The 18,576-nt window shown below is 48.1% G+C and overlaps 1 protein-coding gene and 1 pseudogene across 2 annotated transcripts; one reads left to right on the plus strand and one right to left on the minus strand.

Moving 5' to 3' along the window:
• Positions 1-224: 224 nt before the first annotated feature.
• On the minus strand, positions 225-925 carry LOC308554509 (GTP-binding nuclear protein Ran pseudogene; annotated as a pseudogene). The gene has a single exon. The product of its transcript is annotated as a GTP-binding nuclear protein Ran pseudogene (transcript).
• A 4,662-nt stretch (positions 926-5,587) lies between these two features.
• ZP3 (zona pellucida glycoprotein 3) lies at positions 5,588-13,497 on the plus strand (the record flags this gene model as incomplete). Its single annotated transcript, XM_081131726.1, has 8 exons — positions 5,588-5,872; positions 7,559-7,681; positions 9,384-9,483; positions 9,566-9,743; positions 9,840-9,957; positions 12,703-12,794; positions 12,930-13,057; positions 13,298-13,497. The coding sequence occupies 8 exons, from the start codon at positions 5,588-5,590 to the stop codon at positions 13,495-13,497; spliced, it is 1,224 nt and encodes a 407-aa protein (XP_080987852.1).
• Positions 13,498-18,576: the final 5,079 nt, after the last annotated feature.

Raw genomic sequence — 18,576 nt, forward strand, 5'->3', positions numbered from 1 at the left:
TCACTACTGAATATTATGATGCAACTGCAATGCTCGTATAGTTGAAACTCAATAAGGAAACAACTTCATTCCAAAACAGCTAAATATGTAGGTCCAAAAAATGAAGGTATTTTTTAACTGCCACATTCACTCCAAAGCCCATTCAGCTCTTTAAGCATCCAAAGGTCAAGCACAGGTTCTGCTCAGCTGTATAAGAAAGTGGCACACACGCTGCACCACTGACATCACAGGACAGTTGCCTGTAAAACTAGACTTCTGACGCTGGGTCCAGCTTCCTTCTCTCGCAGGTCATCATCCTCATCCATCTGGGCAACCTCTAGGTCACGCTCACACTGTGTTGCCAAAGCTGGGTTCAGGACAACTTCTGGTGGGGCAAAAGCAGGCATGGCGACAAACTCCAAGTTAGGGTCGCCAATTAGTTTTCTAGCAAGCCAGAGGAAGGGCTTTTCAAAGTTGTCATTACTTTTGGCAGGAATGTCATAGTACTGCTTTCAGTGGAAGACAATTGATTTTCCCTTAACTTTCCCGTCTTTAATATCCACTCTGCTGCCACACAGCACGATGGGGATGTTTTTACACACTTATCAGATCTCTATGCCAGTTAGGCACATTCTTGTAAGTAACCCTTGAAGTTACATCAAACATTATAATGGCCCACTGGGCTTGGACTTAAAGCCTTCTCTTGGTCTGCAAACTTCTGGCCCACTGCATCCCACACATTGAACTTAATAGGCCCTCTGTTGGTGTGGAACATGAAGGCATGGACCTTAACATCCTGGGTGGCTACCTACTTCTTCTCAAGTTTACCAGTCAGATGATGTTTCACAAATGTAGTTTTCCCAGTCCTACCATCAGCAACCAATACAAGTTTGAACTTAACTTGGTGTTCTCCTTGGGTAGCCATGGTGATGTTACTTCCAGAAGTGTCTCTAGGGCTGTCCCTATGATGTGTCTTAATATCTGTTAGGGTGTGTCTCTCACATTGTTCTTTTTCTTTTTTTAACAGTTATTATTATTTTTAAAAATATATATCTGTTGATTTCAGAGAGAGGAAGGGAGAGGAAGAGAGAGAGATAGAAACATCAATGATGAGAGAGTTGTCATTGATCGGCTACCTCCTGCACGCCCCTGACTGGGGATCGAGCCCACAACCCAGGCATGTGCCCTGACCGGGAATGGAACCTCAATCTCCTGGATCCTAGGTCATGCTCAACCACTGAGCCACACCCAGCCAGGCAACAGTTATGTTATACATGATCACGATCATAAACAGTTGGCCAATATAGAAAAACCCAAGTATAACTATTATTATGTCTAATTAGCAGACAGGTAAGGACAAAATGGATTCTGAATTCGATATCAATCTATAGGTTTACAGGCTTTGTCAATGTCTTGGGGTAGCTGTCTACCTCTGGTTTCAGCAGCTTCTCATCCTAGAGAAGTTTTTGATGTCCTCAGATGGGGTAGATATCTATTCGTAGCTAGGTGCCTGATAAGGTCCCTTCCAATGTGGTTGGAGATTATCTTTTATTTGATGTATTTTCCAGTAAACAAAATCTCTAGGTGGCAGTCAAATGATCTTTAAAATCTTTGTCTTCTTGGAACTGGGCATGTTCACCCAATATGAATTGGGGAGCTGGTGGGACACAATGGGTCTGGGTCTGCAGTGTGGTCGTGGGTGTGCTTTAGAATTTTGCTAACTGTGCCAAGTAAATGCTGATGTAAGAAATGTCCAATCCTGTAAAAGTATTTTATAAGAATTTATTTGATTTGAACTTACTACATATGCCAGGATGCAAGATCTCTAATGATTCTTGTTCTTTTTCTTCAAAAGCCTTAAAATTTTAGAATCAGTTTCTCTCTCTCTCAATCTCTCTCTCTCTCTCTCTCTCTCACACACACACACACACACACACACACACACACACACACACACATATAACTGTTGGAATTTTGATAGAAATAATAAATTTGGGGGTTATTGATATCTTTATGATATTGCATTTCCCATCCATGAATATGGACTACCTCTCTGTGTATTTAGGTATTTTTTGATGATTTTCAATAAAATTTCATAAATTTCTCCTCAAAGATCTTACAGATCTTTTGTTTGTTTTATGCCTAGCAACCTCGTATTTTGTTTTAGCAGTTGCTTTTGAAACCTGGTTAATAGCCTTCTTCTGAAAATGGGTCCCATTGTCTTCTCATTCACTTGAATCTGACTTAGAGAGGGTTTATTTTTATTTTTACAATATTTTAAATGGGCTTTTAGAGAGAGAGAGAGATTTGTTGTTCCACTCATCCATGCACCCATTGGTTGATTCTGGTATGTGCCCTGACTGGAGACTGAACCTGTAACCCTGGCTTATTGAGACCACTCTCTAACCAACTGAGCTACTTGGCCAGGGTCAGAGAGGGTTTATTTTTAACTTTTTATTTTGAAATTCTGTTTACCCTTTACCCAGATTCAGCAAATGTGAACATTTTGCTACATATGCTCTCTCTGTATCTCTTTACACTTGTGTGTCTGTGTATGTATGTCTATATATATGTATCTACACATATACATATATACATATGTATGGGTCTATGTATATATGTATGTGTGTGTACATATGTATACCTACATACATATATAAACATGCTAATTTTCTAAACACTAGACATCATCCCCTCACATCAGGAGACACTTGATGTCAGTTTATCCCACTGTTGGGATAATATTTTTTCCACTAATGGTTAGTTAACTTTGACAATGTGGCTAAAGTGGTGTCTGCCAGATTTATCCACTATAAAGTAATCACTTAATTCTTTGTAACTAATAATCTTTAGGGAGAAACTTTGAAACTATGCATTCAAACTTCCACCAACTAGTTTTATTGTTTTTATTGTGATAAAACATATATACCATAAAATTTACCATTTTAACCGTTTTTAAGTGTACAATTCAGTGGCATTCAGTACATTCACAGTGTTGTGCAACCATCACCACTATCCATCTCTAGAACTTTTCCCCCAGCTTTATCAAGATATAAGTAACATATAACATTGTATAAGTTTAAGGTGTACAGCACATTAATTTGATACTTACACATATAGCAAAATGATCACTAGCATAGATTTAGCTAACATCTCCATCACGCCATCAACTAATTTTTAACATGCACTGATAATTCTTGCCTGAATATATTACTACTATGACGATTGCAAATGGTTATTAGCTGGCATTCAACTGTTATGAAGTTTCCCTTATATGGAAAAAGTTTTCCCATTTACATGTTTTTATGTAGGTATTTATCATCAGCATGGATGCTCATGGACTCTTATCTTATTCAATGTGTAGTTTTTATTGTTCTATTCATTTTGAAGTACAGTTGTCCCCAGTTTGGCCAGTGGGACCCCTTCACTTCACGATTCGATTTGGCTCCTGTGTTCTTTTGACCCATCCTCATCATTTTGTGAGCATTTTTTTGGCTTAACAAGATGTTTCAGAGTCTCCTTGTATTTTCCCGGCCCTAGCCTGGAATCAGCCAATTCTCCAAGAAACCATGGGTCCTGCTCTTACAGAGGAATAGTACTTAGAAACCAACATCTGGGCAATAAGGAATTTTAAGGAAAATTTATGCTCTGGGCTGGTGGCCAGAACTTTGGTGCATTCTGGCCACCAGAGGACAGCACTTCTCAGAAAAGTGCAAAAGACCCAGAATTTGGGTTGGGCTGAGCAGGCCATGCTTCCTGATAGAGGTGTCTCTGGTTCTCTTTTTTAAAAAAGGGAAACACAAGCACCACCACCACATGCTTATCACAAGTCCATGTACATGAAGACACCCCTATCGTTACCCAGACTCCCCTCACCCTACCCTCACAAATTTCTTCATATCTTTTTTTCTTCTAAGGGGGGTTAGCTCTGAAGCAGAGACCAAGAGGGGATGGATATGAGGCTTCCGGGAGGTCCTGATCTCTCATCACCAGCCCACCCCACCCTACTGCCAGCACAATCTGAAAACACAGCTGTGGGTAACAAGCATGGAGATGCCCCTTCCCCAGTGGGCCCCAGCTCCTAGGATACAGTTTCTCAGTAGCTGTCCCACAGGGGCCTCAGGCCACAGCTGGCTCCCTCCTTCTGGGCTTGGTAGGCAGGAAACCCAGAGAGGAGGGTTTGCACAGGGGTAGGCCACCCAGGTGAGCCTGGAGCCTTAACTGAGTTCCTACCTGCTTCTCTCTGTTGGCTGTCTCTAGCCCCCAAGCCCCATGTTGATCAGGTCAGAGGAAGTTGTGGGGGTAATCTCTTCCCTCCATTTATTTATTTTCCCACAAGTAAACTAGAGTATTAAAACACACACACACACACACACACACACCCCACAGGCCCTGGCTGGGTAGCTCAGTTGGTTAGAGCGTCCTCCCAATACACTGAGGTTGCAGGTTCGGTCTCTGGTCAGGGCACAAAGAATTAACCAATGAATGCGCGAATGAGTGGAACAACAAATTGATGTGTGTTTTTTTCTCTCTCTCCCTTCCTCTCTCTCTCTGAAAATCAATCAATCTTTAGCAACTTAAATTAATGGTTCAATTACTTTAAAAGCATGCATTTACAAGTGACTACACATTTCTACCCTTAGGAAGTTAACCTTTGTATTTCTCCTTTCCTCCTGAAGGAGTTTCACCCAGGCCTGGCAGAGTAGGCCATCAGCAAATGCTGACCCTGTCAGCCCTTCTCCACCCTCTCCCATCAGGACTGGGGCAGTAGCCTCCTGACCCTTGGCTCCAGTCCTACAGCTTGGAGGCAGAACTGGCCAGCTCACTCACCTGATTCGGCACCCTTCTGTGGTGTTTCTCAACCACAGAGTAAAACCCAGCCTCTCAGCCAGCACCTTCATGATCCTCCCCAGCCCTTTAAACTGCCACGCTCTCCCCCTGCCCGCAATCTGAGGCTCCTTAATTCTGAGCTCCTGGCTTTTTCCCTGAGCCCATCCAGTGCCCTTTCTACACCTCTTTCCACACAGCTGCCTCCACCTAAAATGACCTCCCCTCCTACTTTCCATAATGTTGGCAGCACCCCACAAAATTACCCAGCTACTAATGATGTCTCCTCCTGTTCTCACTTGGGACGAGCTCCCTGCCTTCTCTGATCAAACTCTCCCCACCCTTCAATCAAGACCTTTCTCTTGGCCTCCCCCATTGACCTGGGACAGCTCTTAGCTCCCTCCGTGGGCTATGAGGGCAGGGCCAGCAAAGGGCGGACACCCAGGGTGGGAGTAGAAAGGGATGGGAAATTATGACTGACCAGGCTGCCAGCCCACACTTCTCAAACTTTAATGTGAATACCAATCACTTGGGGAGAGAGTGAAAAAACAGATTCCAACCCGGTGGTCTGGGGTGGGGCCGAGAGCCTGCATTTCTAATAAGCTCCAGGTGATGCCCATGCTGCTGCATGGGGGTCGATTGGAGTAGCAAGGGCAGGGCTGACTGGATTGGCTGGGGAAGGGAGGCGGGGGGAGTCCAGGTGTGAGTGGCCAGCACCCAGGGTATAAGATGGCAGGTGGGGGCTGGCCAGCAGTCACTAGTGGGAGTGTTTGTAGGTGTCATGGCGCTGAGCTACGGGCTCTTCATCTGCCTTCTCCTCTGGGGAGGCACGGAGCTGTGCTGCTCCGAGCCCTTCTGGCAGGGTGGGACCCCTCGCGTTGTGGTGAAGTGTCTGGAGGCCCAGCTTGTGGTTACTGTCAGCAAAGACCTTTTTGGCACCAGGAAACTCATCAGGACTGCAGACCTCACCCTGGGCCCTGAGCACTGTGAGCCCCTGGTCTCTATGGACACTGATGATGTGGTCAGGTTTGAGGTTGGGCTACATGATTGTGGCAACAGCCTGCAGGTGAGGCTTGGGCCCCCTCGGTGGCCCCGGCTTCGGTGGGAGGACATGGGAGAGGCTGCCCGCAATGGAAAGTGTGGATTCAGACTAGGGACTAGGGCAGCTCCCTTTCACTTGTGGGAGGAGGAACAGCTGAGGCCTGGAGCTGGGCATTGGTGATATGGAGCTGGGCTGGGAGGAAGCTCCTGCCTTTAGTTGCCCAAATGAGTAGGTTGGTGGAGTACAGAGGGGCAGTGCATTTTGGGCTAGACTGGGGACTGGGGGCTTAATGTGGGAGGTATGTTCAAGAGGAGAGTTGAGTAGTCCAGGCCAGACCAGTTCCCCCAAGTGAGGGGGGGATGGCAGATAAAGTTAGTCCTCACTTAATGTCATAGATAGGTTCTGTGACTTTCAGCAAAATGACCTATAATGAAACCAATTTTATCATAGGCTAATTGATTTAAATAGGGCATCTCATCAACATTATAATGAAACTGCTGTACTCAGACTAGGAGGGGCCTTCCAGCAAGGCAGGGCTTGCCTGGGCACAGATCCCTAGCTGGTCCGCGATCCCCTGGACCAACTTCATTGCACTTCATGGAGAACCTTCCCTCCCCTCCATCATGGGGCCCCCACTTCTGCCCACCCAGGTTTGGACTCAAATCTTTGTAGTTTGGCTGGGGTGAGACAAGCCCAGCCCCTGGTTTTAGGTGTGGTTCCTAGGGTTTGCCTTGAGGCCTCCTGGCCCCTTGTATCCCTAGGATTATTCTAGTTTGGTAACTTCCAAACCCTGTGTATTAGACTCAGCTGTTAAGACTAAGCTGGGGCTTTTAAAACTCCATTCCCATATTATGTACTATATCAGAATGGAAGTGGGAGGCAGATATCGGTATCTTTAAGATCCCAGATGACTCCACTAGCCTGATCAGTGCAGTGTTTCCCATGACTGGCTTCCCAATCTTGCCTAATAAGGATCACCTAGGGCCAGGGCTTCTTGGGAATGGCACCTGTGTAGTCCCACAGGTTCAATCTTGGTTTAATATCCTGCTATCCTGAAATTCTTCTGAACATTTTCATTTTGCAATGTGCCCCACAAATTATGCAGCTGGTCCATCTGGGGCACTTTTTAGAAGCTAGGACTCTCCCCTGAAGATCGAGGGGTTAGGGTGGGCCAGGCAGCCACTTGGGCCCCAGGCAATCTGGGAAGCTGATTAGAAGCTGCAGATTGCCCCACAGCACTTGCCCCGTGCTCTCCCTGCCTCAGGCAACCATGGAACCAATTTGGCTTTCTGTGGAATGAGCATGAGAACAAGCCAGAAGAGGGAGAGCATCATAAGTGTTAGCTGCTGTGGCAATGAGTTCAAGTTCCCGGAACTTTCTGGTTTCACCCTGGCCCCAGGCCTCCCAGAGAAAGAAAACTGGATGTGCAACTGGGGTGGGGGTGGCAGCCTGAGCAGGGGAGCAGGTGCCCAGCACCTCTGGTTCAGGAAGCTGAGTCAGATCCCTGTAGTGCCATCAATACTTTAGGGGTGAAAAACGTGTGAGGGTGATAGCTGCCCAGGCTCTCCCTGGGTCAGCAGCAGAGTGGGCTTTGAGTCCAGGGCCTGTGTTCTCTCAGCCTCCTGTGGGCTGCACTCCTGCTCCCTTGCATAGGTTGGGCCCACCTCTGACAGGTGAAGCTGGTGGGGCTGACCCTTCCCTTTCCTTCAGGTGACTGAGGATGCCCTGGTATACAGCACATTCCTGCTCCACAAGCCCCACCCTGTGGGAAACCTGTCCATCCTGAGGACTAAGCAGGCGATGGTGCCCATCACGTGCCGCTTCCCCAGGTTAGTGTGGAAGGAGCTGTTGCTGCCGCTGGTGCCGAGGCCCCTTGGCAATTGTGTCAGCCTCCCAGCAGCATCTGACAACATGGCTGCAAGAAGGTAAAAGTGCTTGGGCTGTGGTCACCGCCCTCAGCCCTGGATGGAGTTGGGGGCCTCTGCAATGCATCTGGGCCACAGCTGCCTCTTGGTGAAAGCTGCAGGGCTGCCCAGCCCAGGCCCCCTTGGAGTTCAGAAGACTTTTTCAGTAGCGTAGGGAGAGGTTCCAAGCTCTGACCAAGGCAACCTGCTCTTTCCCTGTGGTGTAACCCAGTACACCTGTGAGTGGGGGAAGCCCCTCAAGCCCTAAGCACTAAACAACACCTGTGAATTCGGGCATTGAGGTGTGAGGAGGGGGTGACTGTGGCTTATAACACAATGCAGAGTCCTGGGCTGGGCTGAGTGCAGAGTGTGTAGGCCTTAATCCCTGTCTTCCGCTCTGGGAGAAGGTAGGGGAGGATGGTGCTGACACCGTGAGGGCACAGGGATAAGCCATGTGCCGGAAGAGGGGTGGAGGGAGGGGTTCCCAGAACAAGATCCTAGAGCAGGCCTTGGGACGTGTGGGGCTGAGACAGTAGGCAGAACCCCCCCCCCCCCCCCCCCCCCAGGGAAGGCAGCATGTCACTAGTAGGGGCTACAGCCTGCGGGCCTGGAGCATATGGCCTAATAAAGGGAGGGGGACAGATGGGTTCTAAAGGCTGAGATGCAGTGAAGGTGTTCAGCTTAGCAGGTGCCCTCCCTAAGCACCAAGCAGAATGGGTAAGAACTTATTTTCAACCCGGAAGGGTGTCTGTAGCTTGTAGGAGAGGAAGGTGGGAGTTGGTGGGACCAGATGGGAAACTGGGATGCAGTAAGACCTGACCTGTGGCAGGTGACTTGAGGGAGCTAAGGAGAGCTGTAGGAGCTGGGTGCCTGACAATGTTGGGTGCAGGAGATGGAGATGCCAAGGGCAGGACTCTGAGCCTGCCTGCCCATTGGCCAGAGAGACTGAAGCCTTCCTGGGATCATAGCTATCTCTCACTTCAAAATAGCTCTGCTTGGGACTGACCTGAGAATGTTGGCTCACCTGGACTAATGGCTGCAGACAGTGTGGGGTGGCTTGCCATAGGCTGAGATCCTTTATCCTAGCTTCTGTTAGCTGAGGGCTGGTTCTTGAAGTAGCCTCTTCAATGAGATGCCATGGAAGGGATGGACCCCATCTGACTGCTTCCAGGGACCTTCCTGTTTCAGAATAGGCTCAGAGTATCTCACTGACGTCTCAGGAACCAGAGTCCTAATTGCATTTATCTCTGAACTTCTTCACTGGTACTGGTCTCAAGAATCCTGAGTGGTACAGAGGGGAATTGTGGCTTCAGACCCCAAACTTGAGCCTCCAGGATGAACCTTAACAAGGAGCAGATGTGGGCCTAGAAACCAAAGTAATGAGATATCTATTCATGCTGTAGCTCAGGTGTCCTCATGGCTGGGAGGGCCCACTCAGTTGTTGAATACAGGTGGTTAAGGGACAGGATCAGACTTTATGTGTGTTCAGATACCTTGACTAGCTGCCTGGCTGGATCATTGCTAAAGACTTTGTAATGAGGTAGAAGGGAGACACCCCCCCATCCAATGTGGAGCCAGATGGGGTGAGCCCCACAACAAGTGTGGGCAGCTCCTTTTCTCTTCCCAGGAAGGGTAACGTGAGCAGCCATGCCATCCTGCCCACCTGGGTGCCCTTCAGGACCACAGTGTTTTTGGAGGAGAAGCTGGTTTTTTCCCTGTACCTCATGGAGGGTAAGCAAGGAGGGCTGGCAGGGGGAGCTTGCAGGCAGAACTCTGCCAGGGAGAGTCTCTCACCCCTGGCTGTGCCCTTCAGAGAACTGGAGCTCTAAGAAGAGGTCCCCTACCTTCCAACTGGGAGATGTAGCCCACCTCCAGGCCGAAGTTCACACTGGTAGCCATGTGCCACTGCGACTGTTTGTGGACCACTGTGTGGCCACACCAACGCCAGATCGGAACTCCTCCCCTTATCACACCATCGTGGACTTCCACGGGTGAGGGCTGGGCTGCCTTTCTGGGGCACCCTTATAACATAACCTACGCCACCTTCTGCATCCTTTGACCCCACTCTTCACTCATTCTCTTCAAAGTTGTCTCGTGGATGGCCTCTACGAAGCTTCATCAGCTTTCAAAGCTCCCAGACCAGGGCCAGGGACTCTCCAGTTCACAGTGGATGTGTTTCACTTTGCTAATGACTCCAGAAACACGGTAATACCTTTTAAGTACCCTGAAATGAGACTGAACTCTAGGGGTCAGGCTGACCAGGCTTACTCTGCTGCTTTAACTCACTGTCTCCTCAAGGAATAACTTGATAGCTCTTCCCCTATCCTAGTAACTCCACAACTTGCCAAGTAAATAAAACCTTGGGCTCTAGAGAGATCTTCAAGGAGAAGGCATGGGTGACCCAATCCCTTAGATAGGTAGAAAACCCATGAAGGATAGAGACAGAATTGGGGGTCCTAGAAATAGAACAAAGTAGGAGAATAGGAACCTAGGAGACTTAGCTGACAGTTAAGAGTAAGATGAACACTAAGATGAGCACCAACAGCCATGGCATTTGGTGCCCAGGTCACTGAACTTGTCCTTGCCAGGGTCAGCAGGGCCAGAACCCAGACGATGGTGGGTTGAGTAAAGGAGTTGACAAAAGCAGGTGTGTCAGCCTTCCTGGAGGCTTTCTAGAAGGGCAAGGAAAGCAGATATGAACTTCTTTGCATACAGGGTAGCATCTTAAACCAGATCATAGGCTAGACCAGTGACTTTTTGAAACCTGAATACATCAGCATCACCTGGAGGGCATGTTGAAATAGATTGTTGGGCCCTACCTCCAGGGTTAGGCTCAGTAGGTCTGCATTGGAGTCTAGAATTTGCATTCCTATCAAGTCTCCAGTGGCTGTTGCTGCTGCTGCTCTGGGAGCCACACCTTCAGATCCACTAAGCTAGAAAGCCCACTTGAAACTAAGGGGATGGAGGGGGTGGGAGCTAAGTTGTGGACTGCTCCTGATGCCTGAGGTATGGACAAATGGGGCAGGAAGCACAGGCAGAAGGACTGGCCTCTAGCCAGAAAGTTCTGGTAAAACCTTAGAAATAAAAATCAAGTAGCTTTTAAACAAACTTCCTGAGATAGGAGTGGAAGGTGCAAAGTTTGGAATAGCTGGTGAGGAGGGGGAAGTGATTAAAGCAGGGGTTCTCAACTTTGGCTCTGTACTAATCACCTGGAAAGTGATTCTATGATACTTGCTTATAATCCCATATATTTTCACTTAATTGAAAGTGGGGCCTGGCATTGCCTTTTCCAACATCTTATGAAAATCTTCAAACATTATGTTGAAAGAATTTTATAGCAAACACCTATGTACCTACCACCTAGGTTCTACCATTAATATTATATTACCCATCCACTCATCTATCTTGTTTTACTCGAAAATGCATCAAAAGCCACTTAAGCTCCCAATGACTCTAATAAGCAGCCAGGTTTGCAAACCACTGAACCAGAGGATCAAAGGCTAGGAGGCTTTAGGGGCAAGCAGTGTGAATTTATTAAAGACTACATTGATACTCCCTCATCTCGCCCAGCAATTCTGTTCTGAGTAGTTTTTTTTTTAAAAAAAAATATCTATTGATTTCAGAGAGGAAGGGAGAGGGAGAGAGAAACATCAATGATGAAAGTCATTGATCAGCTGCCTCCTGCACGCCCCCAACTGGGAATCAAGCCTGCAACCTGGGCATGTGCCCTGACTGGGAATTGAACAGATCTTCTGGATCCTAGGTCCATGCTCAACTGCTGAGCCACGCCTGCCAGGCTGAGAAGAGTAGTTTGATACAGACTGGTAGATAGCAGGAGGGGCAGGAATTACATATGTTAGTGAGATGCCCTGAAGCTTCTGATGACAGGTCCTGGGTTGAATGGAGTTGGGGATAAAGGAGAATAGCTTCCAAGGAAGGATCCTGGTCCCCCCATTGGTGACTTGTGGACCATAAGCTAGAGGATCCTTTTGGGGATAGGGAGTTGACTTCAGAGGTGGTCCAGTGGGAAGGATGGGCATAAGGTTTTATACAGGTGGTGGCCTGAGCTGGTATCTGCATCTCCAGGGATTGGGAGTAACTAAGGTACCAGAGGACAATGCTGACCAGTGGAAGGTAGCCTGAGCTCTGAGAGGGTTCTCCCTCAAAGGTGGGCCGAGTGGTCTGGCTGACTGTGGCCATGGCACAAAGAAGGAACACCTTATTCACGAGCTAATGGGGAACTGCCCTAGGATCTCAGGCCCCAGTTAGCATCAGGAATCTGCTGAGAAGAAGCTGAAGATAAAGCAGTTTCCTTCCTGGAATAGGGACTCCCAAGGACCTGAACCCTTCTCTGGTGGGGCAGATAGTGCATCCTGCCTTGTTCAAGTTTCTGAAATGGTTTCCCTGCCTGTATACTTGGCCACTAGGTGGTGGCCAAGGTTTGCGGCTCAGCAGAAGCTTCAGAGAGAAGGTGATGGAATTTCCCTGCCCTTGCAGGGTTGGCAGGGGACTGTTGATGTACCATCTGGGGTATAAAATAGGACCTCTGGCTGAGGATGCCTCTGTCAAGAGGACCAGAACTGACTTGAGCCCTGGCTTTGTCAAAATTCCACCTACCCCAGGTGGTCTGGGGGACTTTGGCCTCTTTGTGCTTGATTCCTGGCCCTGGCCCCTTGGTTCCAACTTAATGGGCCCAGGTAAGTAATGGACACACTAAGTAATTGGACAAGTTTGGGAAAGACTGGGGCAATAAAGATGATGGGTTCCAATTTAGAATCCAATTTGCTACTTGCTCTGAAGTTTTAGACAAGTTAATCTCTGACCTTCTGTTGCCCCATCTCTAAAACGAGGCTCTTCCACCCCTCCCCCAAGGATTATATAAGAACTGACTTACTAACATCACTAACACAGCTTAGAACCCCACCTCGTAATAGCAGCTTTTACTTCCAGATATATATCACCTGCCATCTGAAGGTCACTCCGGCTGACCAAGTCCCAGACCAACTAAACAAAGCCTGTTCCTTCAGCAAGTCCTCCAACAGGTGAGATGAGATTGGACATGGCTGGGGTAGCCAATTTAATTGACTACCCTCATGTCTATTCCCCAACATGAACATTATCAACAAACTGCTTCCTGCAGGCAACTCAGTCTTCTAATCCTCTTGTCTTCCTCTCAGCTGGTCCCCCGTAGAAGGCACTGCTGATATCTGTCACTGCTGTAACAAGGGCAGCTGTGGCATTCCAGGTCGTTCCAGGAGACTGGTGGGACAGTGGCGCAAGTCTGCTTCCCGCAGTCGCAGGCACGGTAGGTCTTACCTTGGCCACAGGGCTATTGTCCTCCCCTTGGTCTAGGGTACCTACTGTCACCTCAGGGTGACATTTTTCTCCCTTATATCCAATTTAAGGATGCTTGCCTCTAGAAGTGCAGTTTTGAGCTTTCTCGCTTAAAACAAAACCTAGTTCAGCCCACTGAAGCAGACAAAACCCCTATTAACCCAATTCCTGGTGAGGGACAAAGGTAACCCTTGGATGTCTTCTCTTTCAGTGACAGAAGAGGCAGATGTCACAGTGGGGCCACTGATCTTCCTGGGAAAGACTGGTTACCATGATGTGGAGGAGTCAACCTCTTCTCTCACCTCTGTGATGCTGGGGTTAGGCCTAGCAACGGTGGTATCCCTGACTCTGGCCACCATTGTCCTGGGTCTTGCCAAGAGGCGACAGGCTGCTTTCCACACTGTGATGTGACCTATGTATGCTTCTCAATAAAACAAGAAAGCAACCTTTGGGGTGTAGTGCAGTGACTACAGATGGGGGTGAACTGGGCGTGGTTGTGGGGGAGGGGAAGACTGTAAAACAGCACCAGGGATTCAAATAGCACAATCTAAGCACTGTAGCGCCTGTAGCGAGTCTGCCTGTCTATACAGTGGAGAGGCCAGGCTGGTTTGTGAAGGCAAGCCTACATTTCCCTGGCTTTGGGCCTCATGTCTTTCCTGGGGGCAAGGCTCATCTTCCCAGGGGCAACTATAATGTCATGTCTCCAAAAAGGCCAAGACAAAAGCTGGGGGCAAAAGTGGTATGGGCCCTGCCAGCTGTGCTTCTAGGTTAGCAAAGGATCTTGGGTGTCTCTGGGTCCTTGGATCTGTTTTGAAGTGGGGTGTGGAGGAAAGGACTAAAGGACTTCTAGTTCCTTTTCCTAGAGGCAGCAAGCAGAAAGCCACATGTCCACATGCCACAGGCCTGAAGTCCAGAGGTGATTGGGCCTAGAGGGGTGGTCTGGGCAATGGACATCTCGGCCTGAAGCTGCTGTAGAGAAGCACATCTGCGGGTGTGTGCGCCCTGCCCTGGGTACCTCAGGAGGGCTGGGACCTGCTTTGTGCTTCCTGTTGCTGAGGGGAACTGCATCTTTGCCTCTCGTACCTTCATGTCACTCTCCCCACATAGGTTGCCTTCCTCCCCCAGGCCGTGGCCTCAGCGCCTAGGAGTGCCCAGTAAAGAAATGGTGCACAGGGAGTTGTGGCCCCCTCTCCAGGACAAGGGGTCATATTTCCTCTGCTGAGGGCTGTGAAGCCTCTCAGTGGGCTGGCCCTTAGCTGGCTCCAACCTCACCCCAGACCCAACTCATTCTCACGGGGTGAAGGGTCCCCTTCACTGCAGAATCCCAGCTTTGCTAGATACCTATGAGTCTTGGGGTCCTTGGAGGCAACACAGGCTGGTACCTGCTGGGCAGGATGGTTACCAATAAATGCTGCATGTGATGGCTCTGTTTCTGTGGCCTTGGGTCTGGCTGAGGTGAGGGGCTCAAATGTGTTGACAGGGCATAGAAGCAGATGTCTAAAGTACATCCAGAGCAGTCTTGTGACTTGTGGGTCTGAGAAGTGCAGGAAAGCCCTTGACCTAGGTCCTCACCCTTCCAAGTGTGGTCTGCAAACACTGTTGGCATCACCTGGGGATTTGTGGAAAGGGCAGAGTTTTAGGCCCATCCCAGATCTAAGAGTCTGCATCTTAACAAAATCCCCAGTGATTCAGGTGTGTTGAAGCACACTGGGTCAGGGGATATGCATCAAGAAGGAATCATGCCCCCCAAGTAGGTCATGGTGTGCTGTGTGCAGGAGCAAAAGACTAGGTGGAAGAGGGGAGTCAGTGATCCTGGAGCAAATCCTCAAAGAACTAGCAGATCCTCAATGGACAAAATGGGGGAGGTGGGCGTGGAGGGAGGAGAGAACAGGGAGAACCTATGCCCTGGAGGAATGGAATCCAGTAAGGATGGGGGAGTAGAGAGGGAGTAGAGCTGGTGAAAAGAAGCCACTAAAGGGTTCTGAGTGCCATGGATGGACCATTCCTGTTAGGAAAATCAATTGGAGCAGCAAAGGGCATGGCCTGGAGGCTGAAACAAAGCCTGCCAGTCTCCTGCCACTGTAGGCTTGGCAGGCCACTTCAGCTATAGGATGGGAATGTCTGGAGGTTGGGTGAGCAGAGCACATGGTGGGACCCTGGTTCATGCAGCAGGACTCTTGGGGCCAGATGGTTTGTCTCACACCCACCCAGCTCTAACCCCGACTGAGCCCGTTTACTCCTGCCTAGCAACATCCTGATGAAGTTCTCTACTTCAGGGTTGTTGCGAGGATTACTGTGATACTTGGTGTCCAGCATGTGTTCAATCCAAGCTGTTCTATAAGCAAAGGCTATTCCCAGGACACCCTGGGGGCCATCCCTGCCCGAACACCCATTCGTTACTTGCCCTCATGTTCCCAGATGTTGCGACACCCTGGGAACTCATCTCTCATTCAACTTCTGTCCTCAGCAGAAAGAGGAAGTGGCTGTGTCTGGTATGGAGAGGAAGTGTGACTAGGAATTGACTCTGAAAATTACCCCCAGCCAGTTCCAGATAGGCCTCAGCTCAGCATGAAGCTGGCCCTGGGCAGGCCTAAGAGGCAGCCTCCAGCCGTAATGTCAGGGCTTCCTGCCTTCCCCCTCAAGGTGGAACTTGAGTGGGAAAGGGAGGGAAATGGCAGAGAGCTGACAGTTGTCTTGATTTCATTGCTTACGGCCACCTCTTTTCCTGGTGTTTGGGGTAGCTTCCTATCATACCCTGTGACACTCTACTGAATCAACACTTTTTGTGTGGGTTTAAAACTTTGTCTTTGCAGCCAGGAAAAAAAGGGAGATGAGGTATGTTAAAGGACAATAGGGGAGCCTGGCTGGTGTAGCTCAGTGGCTGAGCATAGACCTATGATCCAGGAGGTCATGATTGTATTCCCGGTCAGGGTACATGCCAGGGTTGCAGGCTCCATCCCCAGTAAGGCACGTGCAGGAGGCAGCCAATCAAAGACTCTCTCATCATTGATGTTTCTTTCTCCCTCCCTCTCTCTTCCTCTCTCTGAAATCAATAAAAACATTTTTAAAAAAAGTACAATAGGAGAAAAAAGTAAAATCATAATCGTATAAATACAAAATGAAAATGTGTCAAAGGTCTTGTTTTAACTCATTCATTGAGGGAAAACTAAGATGCAAAAGATTGGTTCAAAGGAAAATGCAAATAACATTTATATAAAGGTAATCAGGAATGCAGAAACGAATTTGCTGATAGGTGCACAAATGGCTTCTTCCATGGGCAGAAATCAATTGCATCTCTAAGGGCAAGATCATTTGCAACCATTTGCATTACTATTGATTTTCTACAACTTACAGAATTGTAAAATACCTTAGACAAAGACTAGGAAAGGCGCAGGCTGGCTCTTGTGGAATCAGATAACCTGAAAGGCAGTTGGAGAACACTCAGTAATCTTTTTGCCTATTTCAAAGTCTGTCACAATTTTTCCCTCACAGGTTGTTAGACTTATCAGGTACTTTTAGTGATGGATTCTAAGCTGCTCCTAAGGGCTAATGGAAGTTTTCACCAGAAGGTTAGATATGAAAAGGGGCCACCTGATTAGTTCAGGAAAGGCCTGCATGGCAGCCTTGCAAACTCAGAGACCTAAAGTAACCACAAAGATGGTTCGAAATTAGCCTGGCCAGTGTGCCCAGCTCGAGTGGTTAAGTAAGTGGTTGAGAGTCGACCTATGAACCAGGAGGTCATGGTTCGACCCAGGTCAGGGCACAGGCCTAGACTGAGGGCTTGATCCCTGGGAAGCAGCCTGCAGGAGGAGGAGGCAGCTGATCAATTACTCATCATTGATGTTTCTCTCTCTCCCTCTCCCTTCCTCTCTCTGAAATCAATAAAAACATTTAAAAAAATGCTCTGAAATGAAAACTTTCTAACTAAAAGCAGTTTATGGTGGGAAGTCATGCATGCCCTAGGCCGGTATCTTCCTTGACAAAGGTCAATCCTTACCTTAACTGAGTCTATTGTCTTTTTGCATCCCTGATGTTAGGGACAGAGATGTTCGCCTTAACGGTGATTGTTAGCTATAGTTATACGAAATATTAATCATGTTCTGTTAACTGTGATTCTGTTTGAATCAGAAAAAGCACTTTCTAACCTGGCTGAGAGTTGTACACCCCGGGACATGGGAGTTAACTGTGGAATGTGGTCCATACTTTTATCAACATGGGAAGATTAACAGCCTGTTCCAGAAACAATGGAATCCCCGAGGCACCTGCCCTTTGCAACCCCCAGCCCACCTTGCCTGCTTCCCCAGGCCTGTAATTCCTACTTTCCCATGTAATCTTTGTCCTTCTACCCAATATAAGCACCTGGATTATGGGGGGGAGGGGAGGGGGGAGAGCAGATTTTAGTGGATGGCCATTACTGCTCTCCCAATTTGCTGGTAATATTGGAATAAATGCTCATATATGATTCAACCCTTTTTCTGCTTAATTGGCTGAAGTGGTGACAGGCAACCTGGACCCATTATTGTCTGGTTTCAATAACAATGTTGGACTGTCAAAATAATTTTCCTTTTTCTGTATCCCTTAAAGCACAGGCACCTCTCTGTGGAGACCACAAATCCCCTCATTATCATTGAGTTAATTGCTGACTGCTAACTATCCTATGCCAAGTATGTGTCTATCATTCTACTTTTTTTTCCACATTGCTTTTCAGAGAGAGTGGAGGGGAGAGAGAGAAACATTGATGTGAGAGAAAGACATGGATTGGTTGCCTCCCGCATGAGCCCGGACTGGGGACGGGGATCAAGCCCTCAACTGAGGGCTTGGCTGGAATCGAACGCAGGACACTTCAGCCTGTGGGCCGATGCTCTAACCACTGAGCAAAACTGGCTGGGGCTACTTTTTTAAATATAGTGTTATTTAAAAAAAAATTTTTAAGCCTCACACGAGGAGTGAGGATATTTTTTTCATTGATTTTTTGAGAGAGTGGAAGGGAGGGGGGAGAGAGAAACACTGATGTGAGAGACACATCAATTCGTTGCCTCCCACACTCGCCCTGACAGGGGGCAGGGCTCAAACTGCAACCCAGGTACATGCCCTGGGCTGGGAATCAAGCCTGCGACCCTTCCGTGAACAGGCCGAGGCTCTAACCACTGAACGACACCAGCCAGGGCTATCATTTTACTTTTTATCCAATCCCAGAGATTTCCCCCTTTGCTTTCTCCCACCTCCCTAATCTATTACCAGTGGATTTCATGTAATCCACATGTGTCTCCTTTTTTTATTATAACATATAACATAAGGTGCAAAACTGACATTCTCAGGAGCATTATCTCAATCTGTTGAGATTTTGCTTCCCGGCAATTGTCGACAATTTAGCTCAAATAAACTCACAAAAATTCTTCACAGGTTTGAATGTTTCCATTCTTACGTTCACACTACCAGAAAGATAAAACTGTGTCTCCCAAGGGGCCTCTCACCCTCAACCTTTAGGCT

This window comes from Miniopterus schreibersii, assembly GCF_964146895.1.
Source record: "Miniopterus schreibersii genome assembly, chromosome: 3".
NCBI lineage: Eukaryota > Metazoa > Chordata > Mammalia > Chiroptera > Miniopteridae > Miniopterus > Miniopterus schreibersii.